The following is a 23,505-nucleotide window of genomic DNA, read 5'->3' as shown; positions in this document are numbered from 1 at the left end:
TTACCGCGCTCCAGGAGACTCCAGCATCACGTAAATCAGCATCCCTCAGCTTAAAAATGGAGGCAGGGGCGCTTTAACTAAAGCCTGTTTGACGAGGTTTAGTTCAAGCACCCCTGCCACCATTTTTCAGTGTGGGGATGCTGACACATGTGATGTCTGGGCACTTTAATTAGAGTGGCTCTCGGAGCTGCTCTAATTAAAGCACCCCCCGTCTCCCGGAGCAGGTGTATAAATGCCCCTTGTGTCTATTCGTCGTTTGGTCACTAAGACACTGTTGTGTGCACTCTCTTTCAGGAGCAGCTGGAGGACTTTTAGTGAAGTGGAGGTGTTTAAGTACCCTTACGGGAACCCTCGAGGTTTAATGAAGCATGGTGCTTTCTAAGAAGATGTGACCAGACAACTCTTCGGAAGCATGAGCAGGAAGTGCTGTTATATGGAGCATCCTCCCCCACCAGCCACTGCACACATGGGGCACGTCTACATGTGCACTAATGCGCTTTTCCTAATGCGCATTAAATTTAGTACCTCCAAGGCAATGTACTAAATAAATGCGCATTAGGCTGCCCTAATGGGCAGCACCGAAAGCACACGTTTTTAAAGTGATGCTTAATGCACAGCAGCCTATTTTACTGCACATCAGTGTAACTGCATGTTTTTTACATGATGCTTTAATGCACAGTAAAATGGGCTACTGCGCACTAAAGTGCATGAATAGATGTGCCCGCGATGCCCAACCGGGGGCTGCACTTGTTGTTTAAGCACACGGCTTTGGTGCTGCAGTCTCTGCAGAGCTTTGCTTGAGTCCAGCGTCCAATGCATGGTCTTCACCTCCACGCTCCAAGCACTCCTTGAGACGGTCCCTAAGCACTTTAGAAACTGAATGCAGGGTCGATTTCCTTGACTTCAGACTAACACGCCGAGCTACCTCCCTCTGCTTTAGAAACTGCTGCTCCTGCTGTGACTATGACCTTCCATATCAGCTCCGCTCCACTGGAACAAGGAACAAGGACGCCGTTAGTCGATAGGGTCGCAGCCTGGCAAACAGAGCTTTTATGGGAGCGCAACCGCTGTTACGGAGCAGAGGGAGAGAAATGACCAGGAAGCTCACAAATGAGATGCAAAAATAATTCCATTGCCTAAGTTTCCCTTCAATAAATTCTTCACCAGAAACAGACCCACCCACACACATTTCTGATATATTCATGCTTTTCCTCCCACGGGCAAGGAAAAGAAAGATGATGGTTACTCTTTTTTCCTCCTTGCAAGGAACTCAGATACAACAGTAAAAGGGGGTATTGAGTCATATAAAAGGACAGGTACCTCCAGGTAGGGGACAGGAGTGTCAGGATTCAGCGGGTATTCCCTCAGCAGCCGCTCCTCATCCAGGAATTTTCCAGCCCGGCCATTGAAGGCTGGCTGGAAAAGCCCGTAGTTCAAAACATCCTTGAGGCTGTGGTTCAGGGTGCAGAGAATGCGCTGTTTGGAGACCCATATGGGAACGTCAGGATTTAGCCGTAGACATTTCTAAGGAGAGGGAAAAAAGGGACAAGAGGTTAGCACCGGAGGGATACTGCAATCCATAATCACACCTGATATCACAAACATACACACGCATATCTATCTATCTATCTATTACACACATATATATAGGGTTTAGAACAAGAAATCTACCACCTTTTCCATGTCGAGTGGGAATAAAAGATTTGTGGAAGTCAGAGAAGGATCACGTCCATTAGCACCCAACAAGCTCCTCTTCCATGGGGTCCGGGCGAGATTGTTCTCTATTGCCTAGTCCTCCGGTGAATAAATACTTCAAACTATGCCATACTCAGGAGAGCTTTCCGTGGCCTACCTCCCCCTGTAAAACTTGTTGCAGGGAGGTTTTCCTTGGTATTCGCCCTACGACAGGGTGCAGGGGCCCTGCTGCACTTCCAAGAGCAGGATGATCTCCCATGCAGGTACATAGATAGTGAAAAAGGAAGGGGACTGTGTGTGCAATCAGGGACCCTAAACAGCTCGACATTTGCAGGCTAGACATGTTCTCCCAGGTGCATCCTTTGCACGCCACGTGACTTCTTTTCCCTCACTAGGACTCGGCCTCAAACACTTGTAGGGAAGTGGACTGGCAGTTCGGGACTCTGAGGCCATGGGATTTGCTAGTGTTCGCCCGCCGACAGCACTGTGCAGCAAACGTGAGCTTTCCTTTTAAAACCTAGAAGGCTGCACACTCCACTGCTTATGTAGGCCAAGCTGACAGATGGTGGGAGGGGCGAGGACACAGTCTCTATCCTTGAACCGGTAAGAAACTTACAGGAACTTGCCGCAGAAGCAGCATTTTACTGTCAAGGCCGCTCCTCTTCAAAGAGAGGTGCCCGAAGAGTAGCATCACGACTTCCCAGGTACCGCAGCTCCTTTATTCGGTGACCCCTAACCCACACCTGAGCCGCGCCGCCTGCCTCGTTCTCTCCTCTCGACCGCGGCGCTATCTATGCATGGAGGATTCCCCCCCTGCCAGCGGTGCCCAGCCAGCAATGACCAGACCCATTAAACCAGTGCCAACTGGGCACGGGTGAACGATCCCGCTCGAGCCTGACATCGCGTGAAGTCGTCACGGGGCCGAACTCCAGCCTCTCCCCCGATCCGAAGCAGCTCTCTCTATTGCGGTCCTGCACCCTGCACCCTGGCTCCGTCCGAAACCTCGGGCCTGAGAAATCATTGCATAACAAATGGGAAAGCTCCAGCAAGTTGACTGCTAGGTCTCACTTTGCTCATCCAATAATAACTCGCCCTTGCCAGCGATTATTTGTGCTGCAGGCAGAGGTCAATGCTGTAATCTGTTTCACTGCTGCTCATATTAGCAAGTTAGACTAATTATCAATCGCTGCTGTGTGAAATGGTGGCTAGGAGGGAAGCTGGAGGCTGACCGCTGGGAAGGGAGCGAGGCGCTCCAGCCCTGCGGAGAGTTTCGGGCTCGCAGAAGGCAAAGAGAACCCTCTCCCCGCGCGGGAAGCCAGGCCCTCCGGCCCCTGCAGCTCTTCCCTTACCGTTTAAATTCCCTGACGCTTTTTCAGTGCAAAAGACGGCGGGCACTGGAAACACCGTGAGGTCCCAGCATAAAAAATATTGCATTTCATTAAAAAAAAAACAAACCCACTTGAAATCACAGGGATACGGTCCTGAGAGGATTAACTATGCCACATTTCATTCAGTAAAAACCTGCATCTCCTAATGCAGCTGAAGCTGCCTCAGGAAGCAGGGGCGACGGCAGATTTCAGCCCGGCTCGCGGCAACGTCGGTGGAAACGTAACCGTCAGATTTCTCCACCCCGCCGAGGCACGGCTACAGCTGCGCAAACTTTTCGTCTGTCTTCATTGCGCCGTCCCTACAGTCATGGGATAACTTATTATCTTCTTCAGATGCCTCCATCTTATTGAGGTCTTTCTCAGGCTGGAGCGCCCAAAACCACAAGCGCTATTCCAGGCAGTCTCCCCACGGCCATACAGACAAGGACGCGCTCTGGTCTGACCGTGGCAATGCAGGTGCATCTGAAAACTACATCGCTCCGGAAGAGGAAGGCACCTGGAAATGATACCAGACTCCACCGTGCAGATTGAACTATATACTTGCCACCTGTGCTGTATCAAAATGTAAGGCTGGAGTGAGCAAAGTCACTGGAGGTTTGCACACCCACAACTGACAGGAATCTTTGCAGGCTTTTGGCATCGAAAACCTCACACAACAGCGGCACAGTCTGAGATGCAAGTGTCCCGACTCCTCCGTGCCCAAGCAAAGGCCCCCAGACACTTCCTCATCATGTCTCCAATACAACCTTTCTCTGCGGTCTGTTCCCAATATTTTGCACAGGCCATGGCGCCGGGTGGTGGTGCTGCCAGATCGCATGGGGTGCATGGTGGTGCAAGACAGACACCTCCCCGTGGTGCATCCTGGGCACCTCCTGGAGGGCGATCTCCTAGAAGGCCAAATCTATCAACCACACCAAACTGCAAACGCCAACCCCAGCCACTGATTTTGGTTAAACGTCGAGTTTCTTTTCACAAAAACTTTTCAGCTCTGATTCACGGGCAGTCTCCACGTACTGAACAAGTTCCATCTCCCTCCTTTTAGCTGCATCTGGCTCAAAGCAAACAGTAATGTCCATCAAGTGTAGACCTGGCAGGGGCCAAACATTGTAGGCAAGAGATTTCCCTCCCTCTCCATCCCCGTCTCCTATAATGCCACACGGCACCAATACTTAGGTGCCCTACCCTCTGATTGCCACTGTACCCAGCAAACCTCCCCTCTCCCGCAGCACAGATCCTGCACCCTGCGTGCCACAACAGCTGAACACAAGGGTGCAAAGAAGGAAGCCAGTGCAAAGCTCACAACAGAAGAGAGGACTGAGGGGGGATTTGATAGCAGCCTTCAGCTCCCCGTCGGGGGCTGCAAAGAGGATGGAGCTGGACTGTCCTCAGTGGGTGCAGATGATAGAAGGAGCGATGGGTTCAAGCTGCAGCAAGGGACGTTCAGGTTGGATGTTAGGAGAAACTTTCTCACGAGAAGGGTGGAATGGGTTACCTCGAGAGGTGGAGGAGTCTCCATCCTTGGAGGTGTTGAAGACCTGACAAAGCCTTGTCCGGGATGATGCAGTTGGGGCTGGTCCTGCTTGAAGCAGGGGTTGGACTAGATGCGACCTCCTGAGGCCCCTTCCAGCCCGCATTGCCTAGGACGCTATGAACAAACAGGTGAAAGTTTGCCAGAATCTGGGCACCGTGCCGGCAGTCACCGTATCATTAACACGATGTCCCTGCCTGTACACGGTGTGAACACACGTGCTTTAGGAGCCGTTTCACAGGGGACCAGTAGCTCATACCTTCTCATATTTTTGTAAGAACAGGCTGAGAAGAATTTGGATGCAGCAAAACCGCTCCCGCCTGAACACTATTTTATCCAAGTTAAAAAAGGAAGCATTTTGCTATATTTGCATAGCCCTCAGCTCGTTTACAGGCAATAATCAGAATGTACCAGCTGCCGCCCTTTGCAGTCCTTCCACCCGTGTGAGTCCACACCCTCGGTCCACTGAGCGCTGGCCGTCAGGAGGCCTCGGGGTATCCAGAGCAGCCGGGACCCATAAAGCAAGAAGAGGTGAGAAAGAGGATGGAAGTACTTTGCTTTCTTTCCTTCGCCGTGTTGCACCCTGGAGATGAAGCATGCACGGACTGAGAGCGGCGACAGTCCCTCCCGCTTGGCTTCCAACAGCGCACGAAGAGGACAGGAGAGATTTAAAAGCCCATGTTCAAATGCAGGTTCTCCTGACTTCTTGCTTGATGCACAAAGTCATTCTGCCTCTCTTAGCAGGGTAACAGAAAAAGGGGCCAAGGTACTTGCATATCATGGAGGTGGCTGGGGGATCGTATACTGAGAAGGGAAGAAAAGGGAGAGCAAAGTTTCTTTGCAAGTGGGTTCTGGACAGGACCAAGAAACAACGTTAGGAAAGAGAATGCACGAACCCCTCCTCGCCCATCAAGGTAACAGGTTTTACTCCGACAACTTGTTGGGGATCACTAGGAGGAAGGTTATTTCCAATAAGAGATGATTCACTGCCAGCAATTTGCTCAGGTTGTCTTTTAAAAAGGGCTCCAGAGGGAATCCAAGGAATTTTAACTAGCGAGCCTAATTTCTGTGCCTGGCAAAGCAGTAGAAAGCATCCTAAAAAACAGGATTGTCTGTCACATGGATGAGCAGGACTTGACGGGGCAGACTCAACACAGCCCTTGCAAGAGGAGGTTGAGCCTGGCCAGTCCACTAGAGTTTTTTGGGGGCATCAGCAAGAATGTGGATCAGGCTGATCCAGCTAATGTCACGCACCTGGACCTTCAAAAAGCTTAGATAAAGTTCTGGGCCAAAGGCTCTTAGGTTGCCATGACATTCGAGCAGTGGTTTTCAACCTCGTTAGACTTAACGCGCTCCTCAGAAAATGCCGGCTCTTAGCTTTCACTTGCTTTTTTTTTAGCACAGAAAACAATAGTGCAATTCTTCTATTGCAGAGAGCTCAGAAAAAGGAGAGCAGGCCGGGATGCTTTTAACACTCTGGATTCCTATATGAAATATCGGGGCTTATCTTGTGAATTGTGCTCACGCACCTCTCATTGCTAACAGTGCAGGGCACCCTGGTGTCATTGCCGTGACATCCTGGTGGAGAATACCACTTGAATTAGAGGCGAGCTCTGGTCCTGGATCAGCAACTGGCTGAAGGACAGGAAAGAGGGGGTCTACATGATCAGTTCTCACAGCGAAGGGAGATTAGCAGTGGTTTGTGCTAGGGCCTGAGCCGTTGAACAGATTCAGAAACGATTTGGAAATGAGGGGGAATAGAAGTGGCCAAATCTGCAGGTGACACCAAATGATGCAGGCTGGTAAAAAAAAAAAAAGCAATCAGTTTGTGAAGACCTGCAGAAGGAGCTCAAAAAACGGAGCAAAGGGGCAACAAAACGGTGCGTGAATCAACTCCGGTAAGTGCAAAGTGATGCACGTGCACAAGAACAACCCGAGATGTGTGCACACACGCGGTGGGGCTCCCGCTGCGCTGCCGCTGCTCAGGGAAGAGCTCTAGTGCGGTTCTGGATCTGGATCACACGGCGTATATTCCCCTTCACGAGCCAATCGAGCTCCACTGCAGGCTAGTTTTCTGATCCTGTATTCCTGTCAGGAGGCTGCTCCAGAAGCGCGCGGCTCAGGTAGCTAGAAACCTTAATTTCCAGCCTCAATTTATTCATGGCATTTTCTGCCCATTTGCCTTGGACCAACACTATCCGTTAACTTAAACAGTTCTTCCGACATGGTGTTTACCTCCCTGATGTATTTATCGAGAGCCATATTACTTACTCACAGGCCTCATTCTGCTAGGCTAAAGCCAAGATCTTTTCCTCTCCCCATCAAATACGCTGTCCCTTTCTTCTGTCATCTCTGTAGCCCTTCTGTATACCCCGTAGCTGCTTCAGTTCATCTAATCCTCTTTCCGTAGATGTGGCTACAGTCTGCCTGGTGTTGCGGTGAGGTCTCACCGGGACATTTCACACTGGCACTACAATCTCCTCTCCTCCTCCACGGAAAATAGCTCTCCACGAGCATCCCAGAAGTGCATTTGCACTTTTCATGGATGCAGCCCAGTGGTGGCTCAGGATACACCCCCGGTCGACATCCTCTCTCATTTCCAGCTGAGGAAATCCCATTTATCACAACCAGGCCTGTTGTCGGTGTCTATGTGCCTGACCCTGAATGTTTTACCATTACATTTTTCATAGCATCTTTACTACTCTGGTCCTCAAGATCACCCACGTCTTCCTGTATGATGCCCTGATTCTACTCTGCGTCACTCACTTTTGTCATCAGGAAATTTTACTAGCAAGCCCTCAGATACCACTGAATTTGCACTGAGGAGAAAACCTGCGATCTCAAGAAGGCTTTCACCCAACAAGGACACTCCTCCAAAGAGAGATCGCGCGTTGGAAATACCCACCCAGATACCCCGTGAAGAACTGCTGCAGCGCAGGAGGAAACCCCCACGAATCGCACCCCGCTGGTTATGACGTATCACCCCTCCCTCGAACCCATACGGATAATCCTCAAACAATTGCAGCTCATACTAGAAGGAGACCCAATTCTTAAAGAGATCTTCCCAAACCCACCCATCCCAGCGTTCAAACAAGCACCGAACCTCGCTAAACTCATCATCAGAAGCAAACTTCCTACGGCCCGAAAGACACCGAATGGGTCCAGACCGCGCTGGGACAAGAAATGCAAAACCTGCCAACACATCTCCACCACCCCACAATCACGACACCCCACAGCAGAGACAACAGCGTTCCTGGGTCTTACAGCTCCACCTCCAGAAATGTGATATATCTCACTCAATGCACCAAACGACGGAAAATACATAGGAGAGACCAAACGATTGCGCAGCAAAATGAACGCCTACCAGAAATCCATCAAAGACAAGAATACCCAAGTACCAGTGGGGCACATTTCTCACAAGAAAACCACTCTCTCTCCAATCTCTCAGGTCTAATCCTCAAAGGGAATTTACAAAATACTTTTCACAGATGAGCCCATGAACTTCACTTCATCAGCCTCCTGGATACAAAAAATCATGGACTAAACATAGACACTGGATTTATGACAGATTATAACCTGCCTGACATCTGACTGCCCAGGTACCTCTCCACTATTTGCCTGCTACATTCATCCTCTTTCTCCCCCCACCCAGCCTGTCTCTCATCCACTGACTCCTCAATCTACATCTTCTCTGACTGCCCGTCTTGCATGCAGACCAGCCTCTGGCTTCCTTACTATGAATCCTATCCAGGAAGAGCACACACCAACTGCAAATGCTTCCTCAGCCTGACAAAGGGTGTTTGTACCCAAAAGCTTGCAAAGAAGAATTTTTCCCACTGTTTCAGTTAGTCTAATAAAAGATATCAGATTTACCCAGAGAACTTTGTCTGCTTGTTATCACGTGACTACATTTTGTGCCATTTTATCCCCTTTAGCCAGTTTCTTATCCACCTTGAAATAATTCCCATCTTCTCCTATTTAACTAACATTTTATCAGATGTCTTACTAAAGTCATAGAATCACAGGATCACAGACAACGAGGGCTGGAAGGGAGCTCACGAGGTCACATCTAGTCCAACCCCTGCTCAGAGCAGGACCAGCCCCAACTACATCATCCCAGCCAAGGCTTTGTCTACCCAGGTCTTAAACACCTCCAAGGATGGAGACCCCACTACCTCTCTTGGGAGCCTGTTTCAGTGCTTCACCGCCCTCCTTGTGAGGGAGTTTTTCCTAATATCCAACTTCAACTTCCCTTGCTGCAGCTTGAGCCCATTGCTCCGTGTTCTGCCATCTGCCCCCACTGAGACCAGTCCAACTGCATCCTCTTTGCAGCCCCCCTGCCGGGAGGTGACGGCTGCTATTCAATCCCTTGGTCTTTTCTTCTACAGACTAAATCAGCCCAGTTCCCTCAGCCTCTCCTCACCAGTCCTGTCCCCCAGCCCCACAACCATTGTCATTGCCCTCCACTGGCCCCTCTCCAATGTGTCCACATCCTTTCTGTAGTGGGGGCCCACAGCTGGACACAGGACTCCAGATGTGGCCTCCCCAGTGCTGAACAGAGGGAAGAATCACTGCCCTGGATCTGCTGCAATGCTCCTACCAATGCAGCCAGGATGTCGTTCGCCTTCTTGACAACACGGACACACTGCTGGTTCATTTTTATCGTATTGACCCCCATCACTCCCAGGTCCTTTTCTGCAGAGCTGCTGCCCAGCCAGTCACCCCCAGCCTGCACCGGTGCATGGGGCTGTCCAGATAAATCAGACCCACTGCATTTGCCTTATCCACAAAATCAGTTAATTTATGAAAAAAGATAGGTTGATCTGCTATAGTTTGCCTTTGGCAGACCCTTTGCATTCACTGCATTTACATGGCAGTAAATGGAAACCCATTTTCCAGCGACTGCCACGTCTTTAATTCTTCCTTCAAAGTTTGTCCTAAAGCTGCGCAAGCTGCTGCAGTCAGATCACGGGCCTGTAGCTGTGTCACTTGTTCACCTCTCTCAAACAGCAGCAGTGCAATTGCTATTCTCCAGTCACGTTGTACCTCCTCCCTCTGATAATGTTATTAAAGATGCTGTGATTTCATGCGTCAATGCTTTCAACGTGCTGGGATGGAGTTGATCTGGACTCCCTTCCGACGCGATCGCATTAAGCCGACACAGCCTTGCACCGACAAGGTCCCCCCCGCCCCTGGCGGCGAGTGCGTCTTGAAGGAAATGCGCGATGCCGTCCCACCTGCCAGAGCCACGGTCCAGGGCCGTCTGCAGGCCCATTCAGACAGCAGACAATCAGCTGCAGTGGGGTCACGTTTTCAAACTCTGCCTTAAACCTTAGGGGAAGGAAATTTACTTTTTTTCTGAAAGGAAAAAACTGAAATTCCAGCAAAGCATGATGCCAGGGCCCAAAAATTGGTCTATGCTTTAATCCCACCTGAAAAGATGCATGCCACCCAAAAAGGAGCAGATATAGGATTTGGATTAAAAAAAAAAACAAGCAATCAATATTTATTCTCATTATTTCTTGCCTTAAACCTAACTAGAGTTTGGAGATTTGTGCAGGCCTGCTGGCAACGGCTGGTCTGGAGAAGGGATGTGAAGAGGGTTACACATATAAAAGGAAAGCTATTGCCCTGACAGATGCTAGTAGAGCCTCTGCAAGCCAGAGGAGCTGCTGTGAGCCTCAAGCATTGCGATGGACACGGCGAAGAACCGTCGAGCGCAGAAGGAAATCCAGGCAAGAAAGCAGCAGCCACGTAATCCTTAGGGAACGCCTTGCTGCTGCCTCGGACTGAGCCCGAGCAGCTAGTCTCGCAGCGGAGGGGAGAGACTCGTCCCAGACATGAGAGCGCTGGAAGTCCCGGCAGCTCAGCTGGTGGGACGAGGGCGCCCTGCCTGGCCCTTGCAGAGGGATAAGAAGGGAGCTTGTGCTAGCACGTCCCCATCTCCTGAGCCATTAGCCCGTGGGGCCACAGGTGGGAAGGGGAGACGGCGAGGAGGGACAAAGTGGGCCGGCGACGCAGGTGGAAACAGCTGCCGCTGCATCCAGGCTTGTCGGGGGAAGCAGAGGTGCTCAGAGCAAGGGCATCCTCTGCTTAAGCTGGGCACGGACTTTTCCTTTTCCCTTCAGCTTTGCCTCCTGCATCCTCAGGCCATCAGACGTGCCGGCCTTGAAAACACAGTTCCTCCTCCTTGCTGGAAGAGGAACCCGGACGACAAAGCCAGTGATACGCCGGAGTCTCCTCTATCCCCCCGGCGCTCTGCAGCATTTCCTGAGTCACCAAATCACAGACAAGGAGGGCTGGAAGGGACCTCAGGAGGCCACATCTAGTCCAACCCCTGCTCCAAGCAGGACCAGCCCCAACTGCATCATCCCAGCCAAGGCTCTGTCTACCGGGGGCTTCAAAACCTCCCAGGATGGAGACTCCACCACCTCTCTGGGTAACTTGTCCCAGTGCTTTCACCCTCCTGGTGAGAAAGTTTTTCCTAGTATCCAACCTCAACTTTCCTTGCTGCAGCTGGAGCCCATTGCTCCTTGTCCTGTCATCTGCCCCCACTGAGACCAGCCCAGCTCCATCCTCTTTGCAGCCCCCCTGCGGGGAGGTGAAGGCTGCTATTCAATCCCCCTCCATCTTCTCTTCTCCAGACTCAATCAGCCCAGTTCCCTCAGCCTCTCCTCACGTCATGTCCCCCAGCCCCACAACCATTTTTGCTGCCCTCCGCTGGACTCTCTGCAACTTGTCCACATCCTGTCTGTAGCGGGGGCCCACAGCTGGACACAGGACTCCAGATGTGGCCTCCCCAGTGCTGAACAGAGGGAAGAATCACTGCTCTGGATCTGCTGGCAACGCTCCTACCCATGCACCCAAGATGCCGTTCGCCTTCTTGGCACCAAGGGCGCACTGCTGGCTCCTATCCACCTTATTGCCCCCTGTCCCTCCAGGCCCTTTTCTGCAGAGCTGCTGCCCAGCCCGTCACCCCCAGCCTGCACCGGTGCAGGGGATCGCTCCCTTCTCAGTGCAGGACTTTGCACTTGTCCTTGTTGAATTTTTTTACCCCAATCCTCCAATTTGTCCAGGTCTCTCTGAATCCTAGCTCTACCCTCCATCGTATCTACCAGGGACCTGTGACTTGCACATCCCCTCACGGCGCTCAGACGCTGGTTTTCCTGGAGCCACTGTTGGGACAGACAAAGACTCACAACCCGTGCCACGGGGAGGCAAGAAGAAGACAGCCAGTGCCGCGCTGGAGGGCGACTGGGCCCAGCTAAGAGCACGGGATCAGCAAACTGGCAGCACGTGAGTTTTGTGTCGCTTTAATTTATCTGCTCGCGGCCACTGGCCCTGTGGCCCGATGCAAAGCACCATGCCAGGAGAACCATCCCCATGGTAGGGAGGTGGCAGGAACTGGAAAGGAAGGTCTGTGCTTTCAGCAGATGAGTGTTTTTGCCCAGATATTCCTTGAAGCGCCCAACAGCCAAGAAGGGGGATATTTGGGGTCTTAATCCCACACAGGCTGCTGTTCTCAAGGGGATGCTGCCGGCTGCCGGCGGGACGTTGTGCCGTCCTTCTGGTGTCCTGCCTCGAGACTGAAAATCCACCGACAACGAGGACGAGTAAGCCTGGTCCTTTCAAGTGCGAGCGGGAACGTCTCCTGATCCAAAGCTGCAGGGGCGCAGACAGAAAGCTGCAGCCAGCTCCGTCTTCTAATCCCAACAGTCAGCGCCACCAAATAAATCGCTGTGTCTGACATCAAACACAGCTTGAAGGGAGTGTTTAATGAGATCTAAGTCTTCATTAATGCTAACTGGTTCAAGCAAGAGCTAAATGGTAAGGCACCTTGTTACATATAGCTACAACAGCCTGGTAATTAGCCACCTGCTTAGAAAGGGTTGCTGAAGGGTATAATCTCCAGCCTGACTGATCACGCTGGCCGGATCCTCAATGGGGGAGAAGAGAAGGGGCAAAGGAAAGGCCAAGGTGTCGTGGTGTGCAACCCCCCGTTGCAAACCCCAGCAATGAGCGAGGCAGGAGGGAGTAAAAAAAAGAAAGGTCCCACGTTCCCTTCAAAACCCGAAGCCGCCCTTCGGTGTGGGGGCACGTGCACGACCACAGCAGAGGCCACGTTGGCCCAGGGCTACGAAGGAAAGCAGAAAGTCTCATGCTTGGTGAGATGGACTTGGAAAGCCTGTCCTGCCACCAAGAAGCCAAGGAGAGCAAAGCGTCTTCTGGAGAAGCAGAAAGATCTTCCTTTTTCTCTTCCTCACCTCTGAATACGGGAATAAGCCCCGGGGTAGATGCAAGCCAAAGCGTTCCTGAAGATGTGGCTGGGGGCGTTTTCTGCCACATCACCGAGGGCGAGGATCTCCACGGGCTCGTTAGGAGAACAGGCAGAGAAGGAGCAAAATGGCATTTCAATCCCATAGGTTTGGTAGGATGATCCATGCCGACTTCTCTCTCGCAGTATCAAAGGCAGAGGATGCTTAACGGGGTGTCCAGTCTCCACGTACACAGCCCCTGGGAAAAGCACAGCTCTCCTTAGGAAGCAGGGCCAAGGGGAGCCAAGGCTGGCTGATGGTGTAAAACCCCGGTGGAAGGGGCACATTGCGCAGTGGCTGCACCCCATGCAGGGTCACACTTTGCATCCCTTGTTTGCCCCCTGTCCAGCTTCAAACGCACTTTTTACAGAGCGGACGGCGGACGCAAGCGGTGCACAGTCTTCTCGTCTGTCTCGTCCATGCTGACTTTTCCGTGAAACCACCTCCCTGCCCCGTTTGCTGCTCCTCTTTGCGCATCCAAGGATTGCTTTAGCTGTTTCCGCCACAGCATCCTCATGCTGATTGCTCGGTTCCCGTGAACCCCGATCCCTTCAGAGTCGCCGTTCCCTGGAGCCAGCCACCCGATGCGACCTGCCGTCCTGTTCCCCGGTGCGGAGGTTTGCACGGGGCTGCATTCAGAGACATTTGGTGTGAACGGGCCCAACTTCCCGAGGGGTCTGGACCCAGCTGTATGGCTCAAGTCAGGTCTCGCGAGTGCCGGTGTCGCTGCGCATCGCCTTCAGGGCTCCTTCCGTCCTCCCCGGTCCCCACCCCATGCCTTGCTCACCCCCACTCAGATATTAGCCGAGAGCCCGGCTGCCAGGGGCCGGATCCGCTCAGGGCTGGACTGCTGGACCAGCTCAGGCCCTGGGCTTATATCCTGCCCCTGGTCAGGGGACTGTAATTGCCCCGCCACACCTGCAGCCTGCCTCTCCCACCCCGTCTCCTGCTACAGCCCCCCAGCACCGGCTTTGCTGCCGCTTGCACTGTGCTTGCACACGGAGCAGCTCACACTCCTGCACAGGCCCCTGTGCTGGGCTGACACTAGACTTTGCACGACGTGCCAGGGTTCAAATCCCCCTCTCCGCTATGCACTGGTTTGGCTCTATCGACACGGGAATCGTCTGCGATAGTCTTACGCTTCATCTAGCTAAGCGAGGTCCTTTGAAGTTCCCCGTTGTCTCCTCTGGGCTCGGCTGGCCTAAATAACTGTCGGTTGGCTAGCTTCCTTTTCACGTCGTTAAGGAAAATATCAAACGGGGCTGGATCCAGGTGCAGAATTTGGAGGCATCCTATTGTTAGCCTTTTCCTGCCGGAGAAATTGGCTATTTATTCCTATTTTCCAGTTGCCCGTTGCTTACCTGGCTTCCGATCCCTGACGATCCTTTGCCTCTCTGCACGTGACTCCTTCGTTTCTTAAGTAGCCTTTTGGGAGAGGCTTTGTCAAAGCCCTCTTGTCATCTAACCAGACGATAGCAAGGGCTCCTCCTTTATCTACTGCTCTGTTGTCACACTCAAAGGAGCCTTAAAGATTAGCAAGAGACAGTTTTCCTGCGCAGAAACTTTGCTGGTTAAACCCTGTCAGATAACGGAGGCACACGTGCTTGTTATTGCATCTTTACTTATCGTAGTAAAGGAAGACCCCCCGGGCCGGAAGAAGGGCTGGAGCTGGGCTGGGAAACGCCAGCGGCAGGAGGCACCGGGGGCGGGGGGTTCATTTGAGCCGTGTCCAATTTATCCGGGAGGCAGGCGGTGGCTGCAATGGGGGAGCTGGAAAGATGCAATGCAAGTGCTCCACGGGCACTCAGGACCTGCAAACCGGGGAGGGTTTGGGGCTGGGCGCTCCTGCAAGCTGCCCGGCTTTGAGAGACGGACTGGGCTGAGAGGCCGCTGAACTGATCTGAGCACCCCGGTCCCGGGGGGCCTGGATTGATTGGGGGGTCCACAAGGACCGCACCCCGGGAGACCGAGAGAGAGAGGAAGAAAGGCACCGAGGCTGCTCTCCCCATAGACGGAGGGTTTACACCCGAGACTCGAGCCATCCAAGGCACAGCAGGGGAGAGGACAAGGCCACCGGGAAGCTGGATGGGCAGACAGGTGCGAGCCGCAGACAGCTCTCGGGGCTTCCTGGGGGCTGTCACACCAGCACACGTGCACAAATGCAAGGTTTGTTGGTCTTTAACTCCCCCAAATGCTCCGCGGGCCTTTTATTCAACATGGTCCGTTTGCTACGCCTTGCTCCCCCGGTTCAAACAGCTGTTTTGAACGGCAGACTGCAGGTTTTGCTAGCAGCTCAGCTGCGCCATACCGGAGCTCCTTCAGGGAACTCTGATGTACCGTATGGGCCCGATGACTTGCTGGGTTTCAATCATCTGGCACCTCCTTCTCTGACCACGCTTTACCTTTATAACCTGCACAGACCTGCTCTTTCCCAGCATCTCATCAGCTTCCTTTGTGGTGACGACTAATGCAAAGAGCTCATGCTCCTTTCCAGGGGTGTCCTTTTCCTCCTTCACTGATCCGCTGCTCGTCCACTTCTCAGGAGCGTCTGCTGCCTGCCTGGCTTTGTAATAAACTCCAGTTGCTTCAGACAGAGATTTGCTGAAGTACATCATGTTCTTGATAGTATAAATGTCTCACCGCTGTCCCATCTTAGATGGCATCAGATCTTGGACGGTTCACGGTACGGGCCGCTCGTACACCAGCCTCTTGCCACAGACGCCAAGCTTTTCCTTTTTCAAGCATTACTTTGCAAAGAAGATCTTCCAGAGGCAAGCTGCATAAAAACCCGTGCAGCAGCAAAGTCTCCAGACAAACTAGATACCGGAGCCTGCAGGAGCAGAGCAAGGATTGTGAAAAGGGCTGTGCCGCAGAGAGCTCGCTGGTGCGGACGATACGACCGGCCGCAGAGACCAGGGCCAAAACCAGAGGTCTCGGCAATGGAGAGCTCGCTGTGGACAGCCAAAAGCGGGGCGACGCCACCCCCCAGATCCACCCTGGAGGGATGTGGACAACCTTACTCAGAGGCATTACAGAGACGCTGAGCTGGAAGGAGGCTCCAGGCATCTAGTCTGACCCCCTGCCTAAGGCTGGATCCGCCCCATCCAAACCACCCCAGACAGATCCACCGTCTAAACGCTTCGTGCACCTGCCGCCAGCGCCAGACGTCACCCCCGAACCAGCCGCAGGGAAAGCAGCGGGACCGCGGCAGCCAATGTCCTGGTGCTAATATAAACTCAAGGGCCATGCCCCCGCGACAGGGGAAGGCAAAAGCCCCCACAGTCTGCACCAATCTGACTGGGGGGCGGGGGGAATCCTTCCTAACCCCAGTATAATCTCAAATGATTTTAAATTCAGAAACGAAATGACTACAACATAGTTACAAACATGAACTAGCCCCTTGCTGACCGGTTCCTTGGAAATACCTAAAATGGGGACGTCATACTGCTGCCCCAGCGCCTACCCGGAGCCCCGGCTCACCCCTCAGCCAGCAACCCCAGCGTCCACCCCCCGCGACACGGCCTGCACCGTAACACGGCACGTCTAACAAACATCCCGCCGCAGAGAGCCTTTTAAAAATGTCAAAGTAGCATGAAATGAATTGCTCCTTGTCCTGTCATCTGCCCCCATGGAGAACAGCCCAGCTCCATCCTCCTTCCAACCCCGCTGCCGGGAGGTGAGGGCTGCTATCAAACCCCCTCGGTCTTCTCTTCTGCAGACTCAGTCAGCCCAGTTCCCTCGGTCTTTCCTCACCGGTCATGTCCCCCAGTCCTGCAAACATTTTCGTTGCCCTCCACTGGACTCTCAGCAATGTCTCCACATCCTTTCTGCAGTGAGGGCACACAGCTGGACACAGGACTCCAGATGTGGCCTCCCCAGTGCTGAATAGAGGGAAGAATCACTGCCCTCGATCTGCTGGCAACGCTCCTGCCAATGCACCCAGGATGCCGTTGGCTTTCGTGGCACCAAGGGAACACTGCTGGATCATATCCATCTTCTTGTCCCCTGTCCCCCCAGGTCCTTTTCTGCAGAGCTGCTGCCCAGCCCATTACCCCCATCCTGCACTGGTGCAGGGGATTGCTCCATCCGAAGTGCAGGACTTTGCACTTCTCTTTATTGAACCTCATGAGATTTTTTTTAGGTCCAATCCTCCAATCTAAGTCCCCCTGAATCCTAGCCCTCCCCTCCAGCGTATCTACTACTTCCCCAGCTTGGTGTCATCTGCAAACTTGCTGAGGGTGCACCGCATCCCATCTGCGTTGATGAAGACATTGAACAAAGTTTTCCAGGGGGAGAAAAGTTACCAGCTGTCCACGAATGGTTTAATCAGTGCTAAGGTCATGGTTAATCTGCTATACTGCAGGGGAGAGGGGAGGGCAGTGATTAAGATGGGAATGAGTCAATCTTGCCAAAAGCTATAAGGGGAACAGCAGGGGTTTTTACCAGCACCAAAGAGGGGGAAATAAACAGAAGAATGAAAAAGCACTAACGAACGGTAGGTAAGCGAAATTCATCCTGAATATTAGAAAAAGCCAAGCTGCTAAACCACATTTTTTTTGATTTTCCTTTAACAAGAACAATAAAGAAGAAAGCCCGGACAATTACCACACGGCAGTATTACACGCATCTCGTAAACGCGTACGAACGCTCTGACTCAGCACAGCTCCTCGAGACGTGCGTAAATCCCACCGATGCAAAGCGCGTGCTCTGCTCGGAGAGCCCAGACAGAGGACTTGGAAACCACCTTCAGCTCGAGCGATGCAGAAGACCACCATTTAGGGGGTCGGGGGATGAGCCGACACTGAGAAAACACAGGAAGGTGGGAGGTCTGGAGGGAAATACGACATCAGGCTTTCAAAAACAAGCGAGATCCCGGTGACTGCAACACGGCCAGAGTCTGAACATCACTGCAGACTGCCCCCCGAGCCCCAAGGACACGTATTAACAGAGACCCCATGCATATGGGCAGGCCTCGCTTGCAAACTTCCCCGCGGCCTTGAGCTTCTTGCGGGAACAAACACCTCGCAACCTCTCCGGGCACAGCAATAATCACCGCTCACGTGGGAAATCGGCACGAAGACACCAGCACGGGAGCGAGACACAAACACGGGTCTCGCTCCCTCGGCACCTTGTTACGGCCGCCCGCGCTGCCCCCTTGCATGCCCCAGCATCCTCTCCAGGTCCCCGGGCAGCTGCATGCTCCTCCGTGTGCTCCCCTCTCTGTGTTGTCGCCCTGAAGCCCGACCGCCGCTGAACTGATGCTGACAGACGCAGGCACGACGCAGCCAACGAGGGGCGTAGGAGGTGTTTTGTTTTGTTCAGTTTACGGGTTTTTAATTTTTGGTTTCATTTTAATTGACCACTTGAGCCTTTGAAGACTCTAAAAGGTAGATATTGTACAGCTGAAACAGAGACAGCTCCTCTAACCACCTGCAAATGCTCTCTGGGCCGCTGGTTTAGGGGGAGAGAGAAACATGATGATTAAGAAGCTTTGGGGGATTATTAAAAAGCTAATCTTGCCGGGAAAGCTTGATTATTTTTGATAGACTTACACCATTGCAAGACAACGGGAGCAGGCTGAATGCCACAGAGCTGGAGTTTACAAAAACAGTTGTTACTGCCTCGTGAAATTTTGCTTGCAAAATTAATTCAAATTGACTGGGCGATAACACCGGCACACAGGCTGCCGAAGGATGAAGCGCAGGAGAAAGGCAGGGAAGACTGGCAGAGAAGCAGGGAAGGAGGCATGTCGTAAGAGCCATGTGAAGAGAGCCACGTTGAATGAAGAGTGCGTTCGTGCAACGTGTGTAGAAACCAATGTTACGTGCAGGAATGAGAGAGAGCACGCAGGACACGGGCAGCGGGGCTCGTTGGGTCGACACAACTGCTTTTGTTAGCCCAACTAAATTGTTGGAAAAATTGTTCTTTGCAAGCTTTCGGGCACAAACACCCCAAGCAAAGGAGCAGGCTAGGAGCAGCCTGTGATTCTCTGTGCTGCCTTCAGGAGCAGGACAGGTGAACAACAGTTTCCGATTCACTTTGTCCAGACCCTTTTATAGATGTCTTGTCATATCCCCCCTCGGCCCTCTCCTTTCTAGAGTGAGGAGCTTGGGCCTGGTCGGGCAGCTGTTCCCCCCTCCAGATCAGCGTTTCTCAGCCCGTGGGTCGCACCCCAAAAGTGCATTGCAAGAATACATGAAAGGGTTGCAAACTCTTGTGATAAGTGAAAGGAAGGGTTGTCCCGGCATAGGGTGGCAAGGGCTGCCCTCACGCAGTCCCAGCTGCATGCCAGAGCCAGATCAAGCCCTGGGAGGGCAAGAACAGAGTCCGGTTTAATGACTAATGTGTTTACATGAAACTCAGGCTTTACACTGAAATCCCGCAATGATCGGCACGACAGCAGAGCCCCTTACAGAGAGACAATGGAGGGATTGGAAAAATTAAACAAAGCAAAGGAAAATGTAGGCTTAATATCAGTAAAAATCTTCTCAACAGCCAGATATTTTAAGCTGTGGAATAATTTCCCAAGGGGAAGGGAAATGGCCTGCTTCCTCAGGACGTTACAACTAGATGGGGTAAAGAGCCAAAACCGATGCTGCACAAAGCAATCTGGCCTCCAATGGGGGTGGATCAGGTTGGACGTGCACCTCCGATGTCCTTTTTCACTTGTATAAAGCCATAAAACGCAGTTTATCTTGCATAAAACACAGGTCAGAGCGGCGCGTGCAAAAGCACCACTTCCGAGAGCGGGGAAGTCAGCACTTGAGTCTGGGTGGGTCGGGATCAGAAGAACCACGTGCCGCGGAAATGCAGAGCAAGAGACCGAATGCATCTTGGTCTGAGGAGCCCAGAGCAAAAGAGGCCTCCCAGATGGTCGAGTGAAGCCCCTGACAGCAGGCAGCCAACTTAAATATAATGCACAAGTGTCTGTCTGGCACCACAGCCACAAAGCACATGAAAGCAACCTTCAGCCACTTCATACATGATAAAGCCTGCTGACGTGCAGCACCGTGCACATCCACGCCAACGTGGCTGAGGCCCTGGGCATGACGGCCTCGACTCTGCCCCCTGTCCGTGTCCTCCACCAGCTACATGGCTGCCGAGGACAAAGCTGCGCCGAGCCCTCTGGCCTCCACGACCACTGCCCAACACCTAGCACTCTGCAAGCACACAAAACAAGCCCGGCGGGTGGAGGAGCCGGGACGACAAGCAGCGGCAGCACAACTTCGGGATGCGCTGGGTGCCCTTTGTGGACATAGCTGCCATGCTCCAGCGATGGGCACCCCTCACCACCACCATCCCCATCCCAACAGCCTCGGCTCCATTGCCGAGCAGCTTGGCACGGGTTTGCGTGACGCTTGGATGCCCGTGCTCTGTAGTACTGCAAAGGCAGATGCAGCGCCACAAGTGTAATGGCTGTCCGCAGCCTCCAAAGCAGCACGTGGTGGGTTTCAGGAGAGACCCGGCTGCTGCTCCCAGCCAGCCATGAGAGGTCTGGGCACAGCCAGCTCCATGCAATCAGCCTGCTAAAGCTCCCACTGCTGTACTTTGCAGCAAAGTGTGCATCGGCACTCCCCTGCACCCCTGGCATTGCATGGTGGGCACCCCTCTGCTGCGCTGCACCGGTGTCCCCTGGGCATAAGATGACTTGGCCCCATGGTCCGCACTGCTTGCAGGGGTGGGGAAAGGCAGCAGAAGCTGGAAGAGGGAGGGGGGCCTGGGGACTCCCCCAGGCTCCTACGAGGAACAAAACCCCAGACCCCCTAAGCACTCTATAAACTGCAGTCAGTAAAGCAGAGGCAAGAAGGGCCCTGCCTGCGGCTGTCCCTACCAGAGCAGACGAGTGTCGTACGCGTGCGGAGGAGTCCCGGAAAAGGGCCATGCTCCGTGCTGCGAAGGCAGGCAGACCCCCGGCCCCCCCAGTCTGCGCTCATCAGGGACATGTCCCCTCCTGATCCCGAACGCGGTGCCATCATGCCAGATCCTGCAGCGAGGAGCACCTCAGATGACTGGTATTGGCAGGAGCATCAGAGTTGCCGGCCGTGGCGAGGGGAGAGCAGAGGCGGGGAGCCATGCTCGTCCATTAGGCAGGGCAGGGTGACACCTTAGAGACAAACTGGCTCAAAGAGCTTTGAGCTGTCAGACGCAACAGCCTTCTTCATCATACATCAGCATTTTAGCAATGCAGACTCGTGCCTACCACAGCTCAGGCTTCTTTGAACCCGTTAGTCTCAGAGGTGCAACCTTGCCCTACCTCATGCCTCAGAGGAAGGTGAATAAAAAGCCCCAGGATCCAGTACCATTCATGAGGGGGAAAAAATTCTTCCTACCCGCCCCTCTCCCCTGGGGGCTTGTGTTTTGGGGGCAGTCCTGGACTTGGCAGGGAGCCGGTATGGGCTGGCCAAAGCCCTGAGACGTGGGATTGCCAAGCATCTTTCATACTACAGGATGCTGTGGCCCAACCTGGGGACCGCAAACACGTGACACCCACTCGCACGTGCTGCTGTTGCGCCAGGTCTCCCTGTCCTGTGATACCCCCCTGCCAGGAGCTTACTCCGCTCAGTCCTACAGCGATGCACGCGGCCCCTGCTGCTCTGCTTGAAAGACGTCCGAAAACACTGCTCCGCTGATCATCAGACATCTCCTGAATTCACCAGTAGCCCGTTTCAGCCATTTGAAATTGTGCTGGTTTTGTTGTTCAGCCTAAAAAGAAATTTCCCTTCCCCAGCTGTGAGCCTGCTAATGTGCTTTAAAGGCAACCATGTTCCCTCTCAGTCCTTGAAACAAGCCATGCTCCTACAGTCTCCTTTGACAAGAAAAGGTCTGGGTTTCATTGACCATCTTAGCGTCCCTTCCTTCAACTCATTCCAGTTCAAATTGGGCTTTTTTTGAATGCTGGTGATGAGAACGGCACACAGCACAGGCTAAAAGGGGTCTTGCCTTGTGCAATGATACTAGTGCCTCTCTGTGTCTCCTGAATAGACAGTACACCCCAGGACTGTGTTAGCCTCGTCACCGTTGCATTGCACTGACACTCGTGGACATCTCATGTGTACCCAGTATGCCCAAGTCCCTCTCTGCCTCAGCATCTCCAGTCTACGTGCCTTCCCTCTCACAACTGAAGTCCTTTTCACTGGTCCTTAAGTGCACAACCTTGCACTTCATGCTGTGAAGATGAAGTTGCATGTTATATTTAGACTATACTACGGACATTGAAAACATGAACATCCACACGTTAAAGCTCAGTAACTTGTGCTAAGTGCTCTCTTTGAGTGTCCCAAAGTGACGCCACTTCAGGTGAGGGTTAACTCTGGGCTGTGCTACCCAGTTCATGTTAGGGTAACTTCAGCCTGCTCCTCCGAGAGAAAATGAGCTCCTGGCAGTCTTCCACCATCCCATGATGCACTGCTACCAGGCACCCCACCCACCCAGAGCAGGGATAGCGCCCAGGTGTCCTGGCTCCTAGCCACGCCCCTGCTCACCAGCCCTCTAGTGGCAGATCAGAGCTATGCAGGCAAGAAATGGTATTAACCCTTAGCGTGCAACCACTCACAGCACGATCTCACTTTAACGCTGCTGAACTTGCCATAGATTTAGTGTGGCCTGAGCGTTACCTGCAACCTCACCCTTACATTTGATTCAATTTCTTACGGTACTTTCCACAACCACAGGAAAATTGGGTTGGAAGGGACCTCAGGATATGCAGCTTAAAACTCTACCAGCTTTTAGCTCTTTTGTTGTTGCTGTCGCTTAAAAGGGTGTGTGGGGGGGAGACTAAGTGTTTACTCCAAAGGAAGTAGCATACTCAACACAATGAGCTCATATTTGTGAGGCAAAGGTCATCTTTTAACAGAGATAAAGTATGGAAAATGTTATAGAGAAGGACAGCATTTCCTGTAGAAACAGGAATGCTGTTATGAAAATGGTTTTCCAGCCCTGACTATAAACAGCTGCTTGACCAAATGACAGTTCCAAAAAAAGAGAATCACGATAACTGCTGCCCGCATTTGATCGCTATAAACAGCAATGAGGTTGAGAAATTGTTCCTACTCTGCTCATTCAGTGGGATGTAACTAGAAGTCAGCAGGTAATGTCAAAAGCTTTTCTAGGCAGAAACTGCACTGATTTCTCAGTGACAGCCATCTGCATGGGCATTTAAATGGACTCAGGAGAAGCTAATACAAACCTCTCTTAATACAGACAGTTATAGAATTCATCTAAATTGATATCAGACACTCTTAAATTGATTGAGCTCTTAGCTACACAGACATTTGCACCATGGGCGCACAAGGCACGGTTTTAAATTGAGATAGCTAACCTGGAACACCTTTGCAATCGTCAAGTGCAAAACCTCCCAAGCGTTGCCTACGCACACAGACGTCTCGACAGTTTACTTTCAGCCAGTTTACCACAGATGACTTAATTTAAATGGCTGCAATTTTGTGCACAGAGAGACTTTTATTTCAGTTTAAGTGCATCTGATTTAGGGTCTGCTTCATCCACATGTAGCTGCACTGCCCTGACTTCAGGGCACACGGGCATGCAGACAAGTGACTGCAAGGTAAATGAGGCAGGGCTT

The 23,505-nt window shown here is 52.6% G+C and overlaps 1 protein-coding gene across 1 annotated transcript in view; it reads right to left on the bottom strand.

Moving 5' to 3' along the window:
• SHANK3 (SH3 and multiple ankyrin repeat domains 3) overlaps window positions 1–23,505 on the bottom strand; it is a 513,573-nt gene that overhangs the window by 487,258 nt on the left and 2,810 nt on the right. Inside the window, exon 2 of the mRNA XM_025216389.1 lies at window positions 1,321–1,524. Coding sequence (XP_025072174.1) covers window positions 1,321–1,524 — 204 coding nt within the window. The remainder of the gene's footprint in view (window positions 1–1,320; window positions 1,525–23,505) is intronic.

The sequence above is a fragment of the Alligator sinensis genome, unplaced genomic scaffold (assembly GCF_000455745.1).
Source record: "Alligator sinensis unplaced genomic scaffold, ASM45574v1 scaffold961_1, whole genome shotgun sequence".
Classification (NCBI taxonomy): Eukaryota; Metazoa; Chordata; order Crocodylia; family Alligatoridae; genus Alligator; species Alligator sinensis.
Note: the sequence above shows the minus strand (reverse complement) of the source record. Positions and strands in the feature narration are given on the sequence as shown.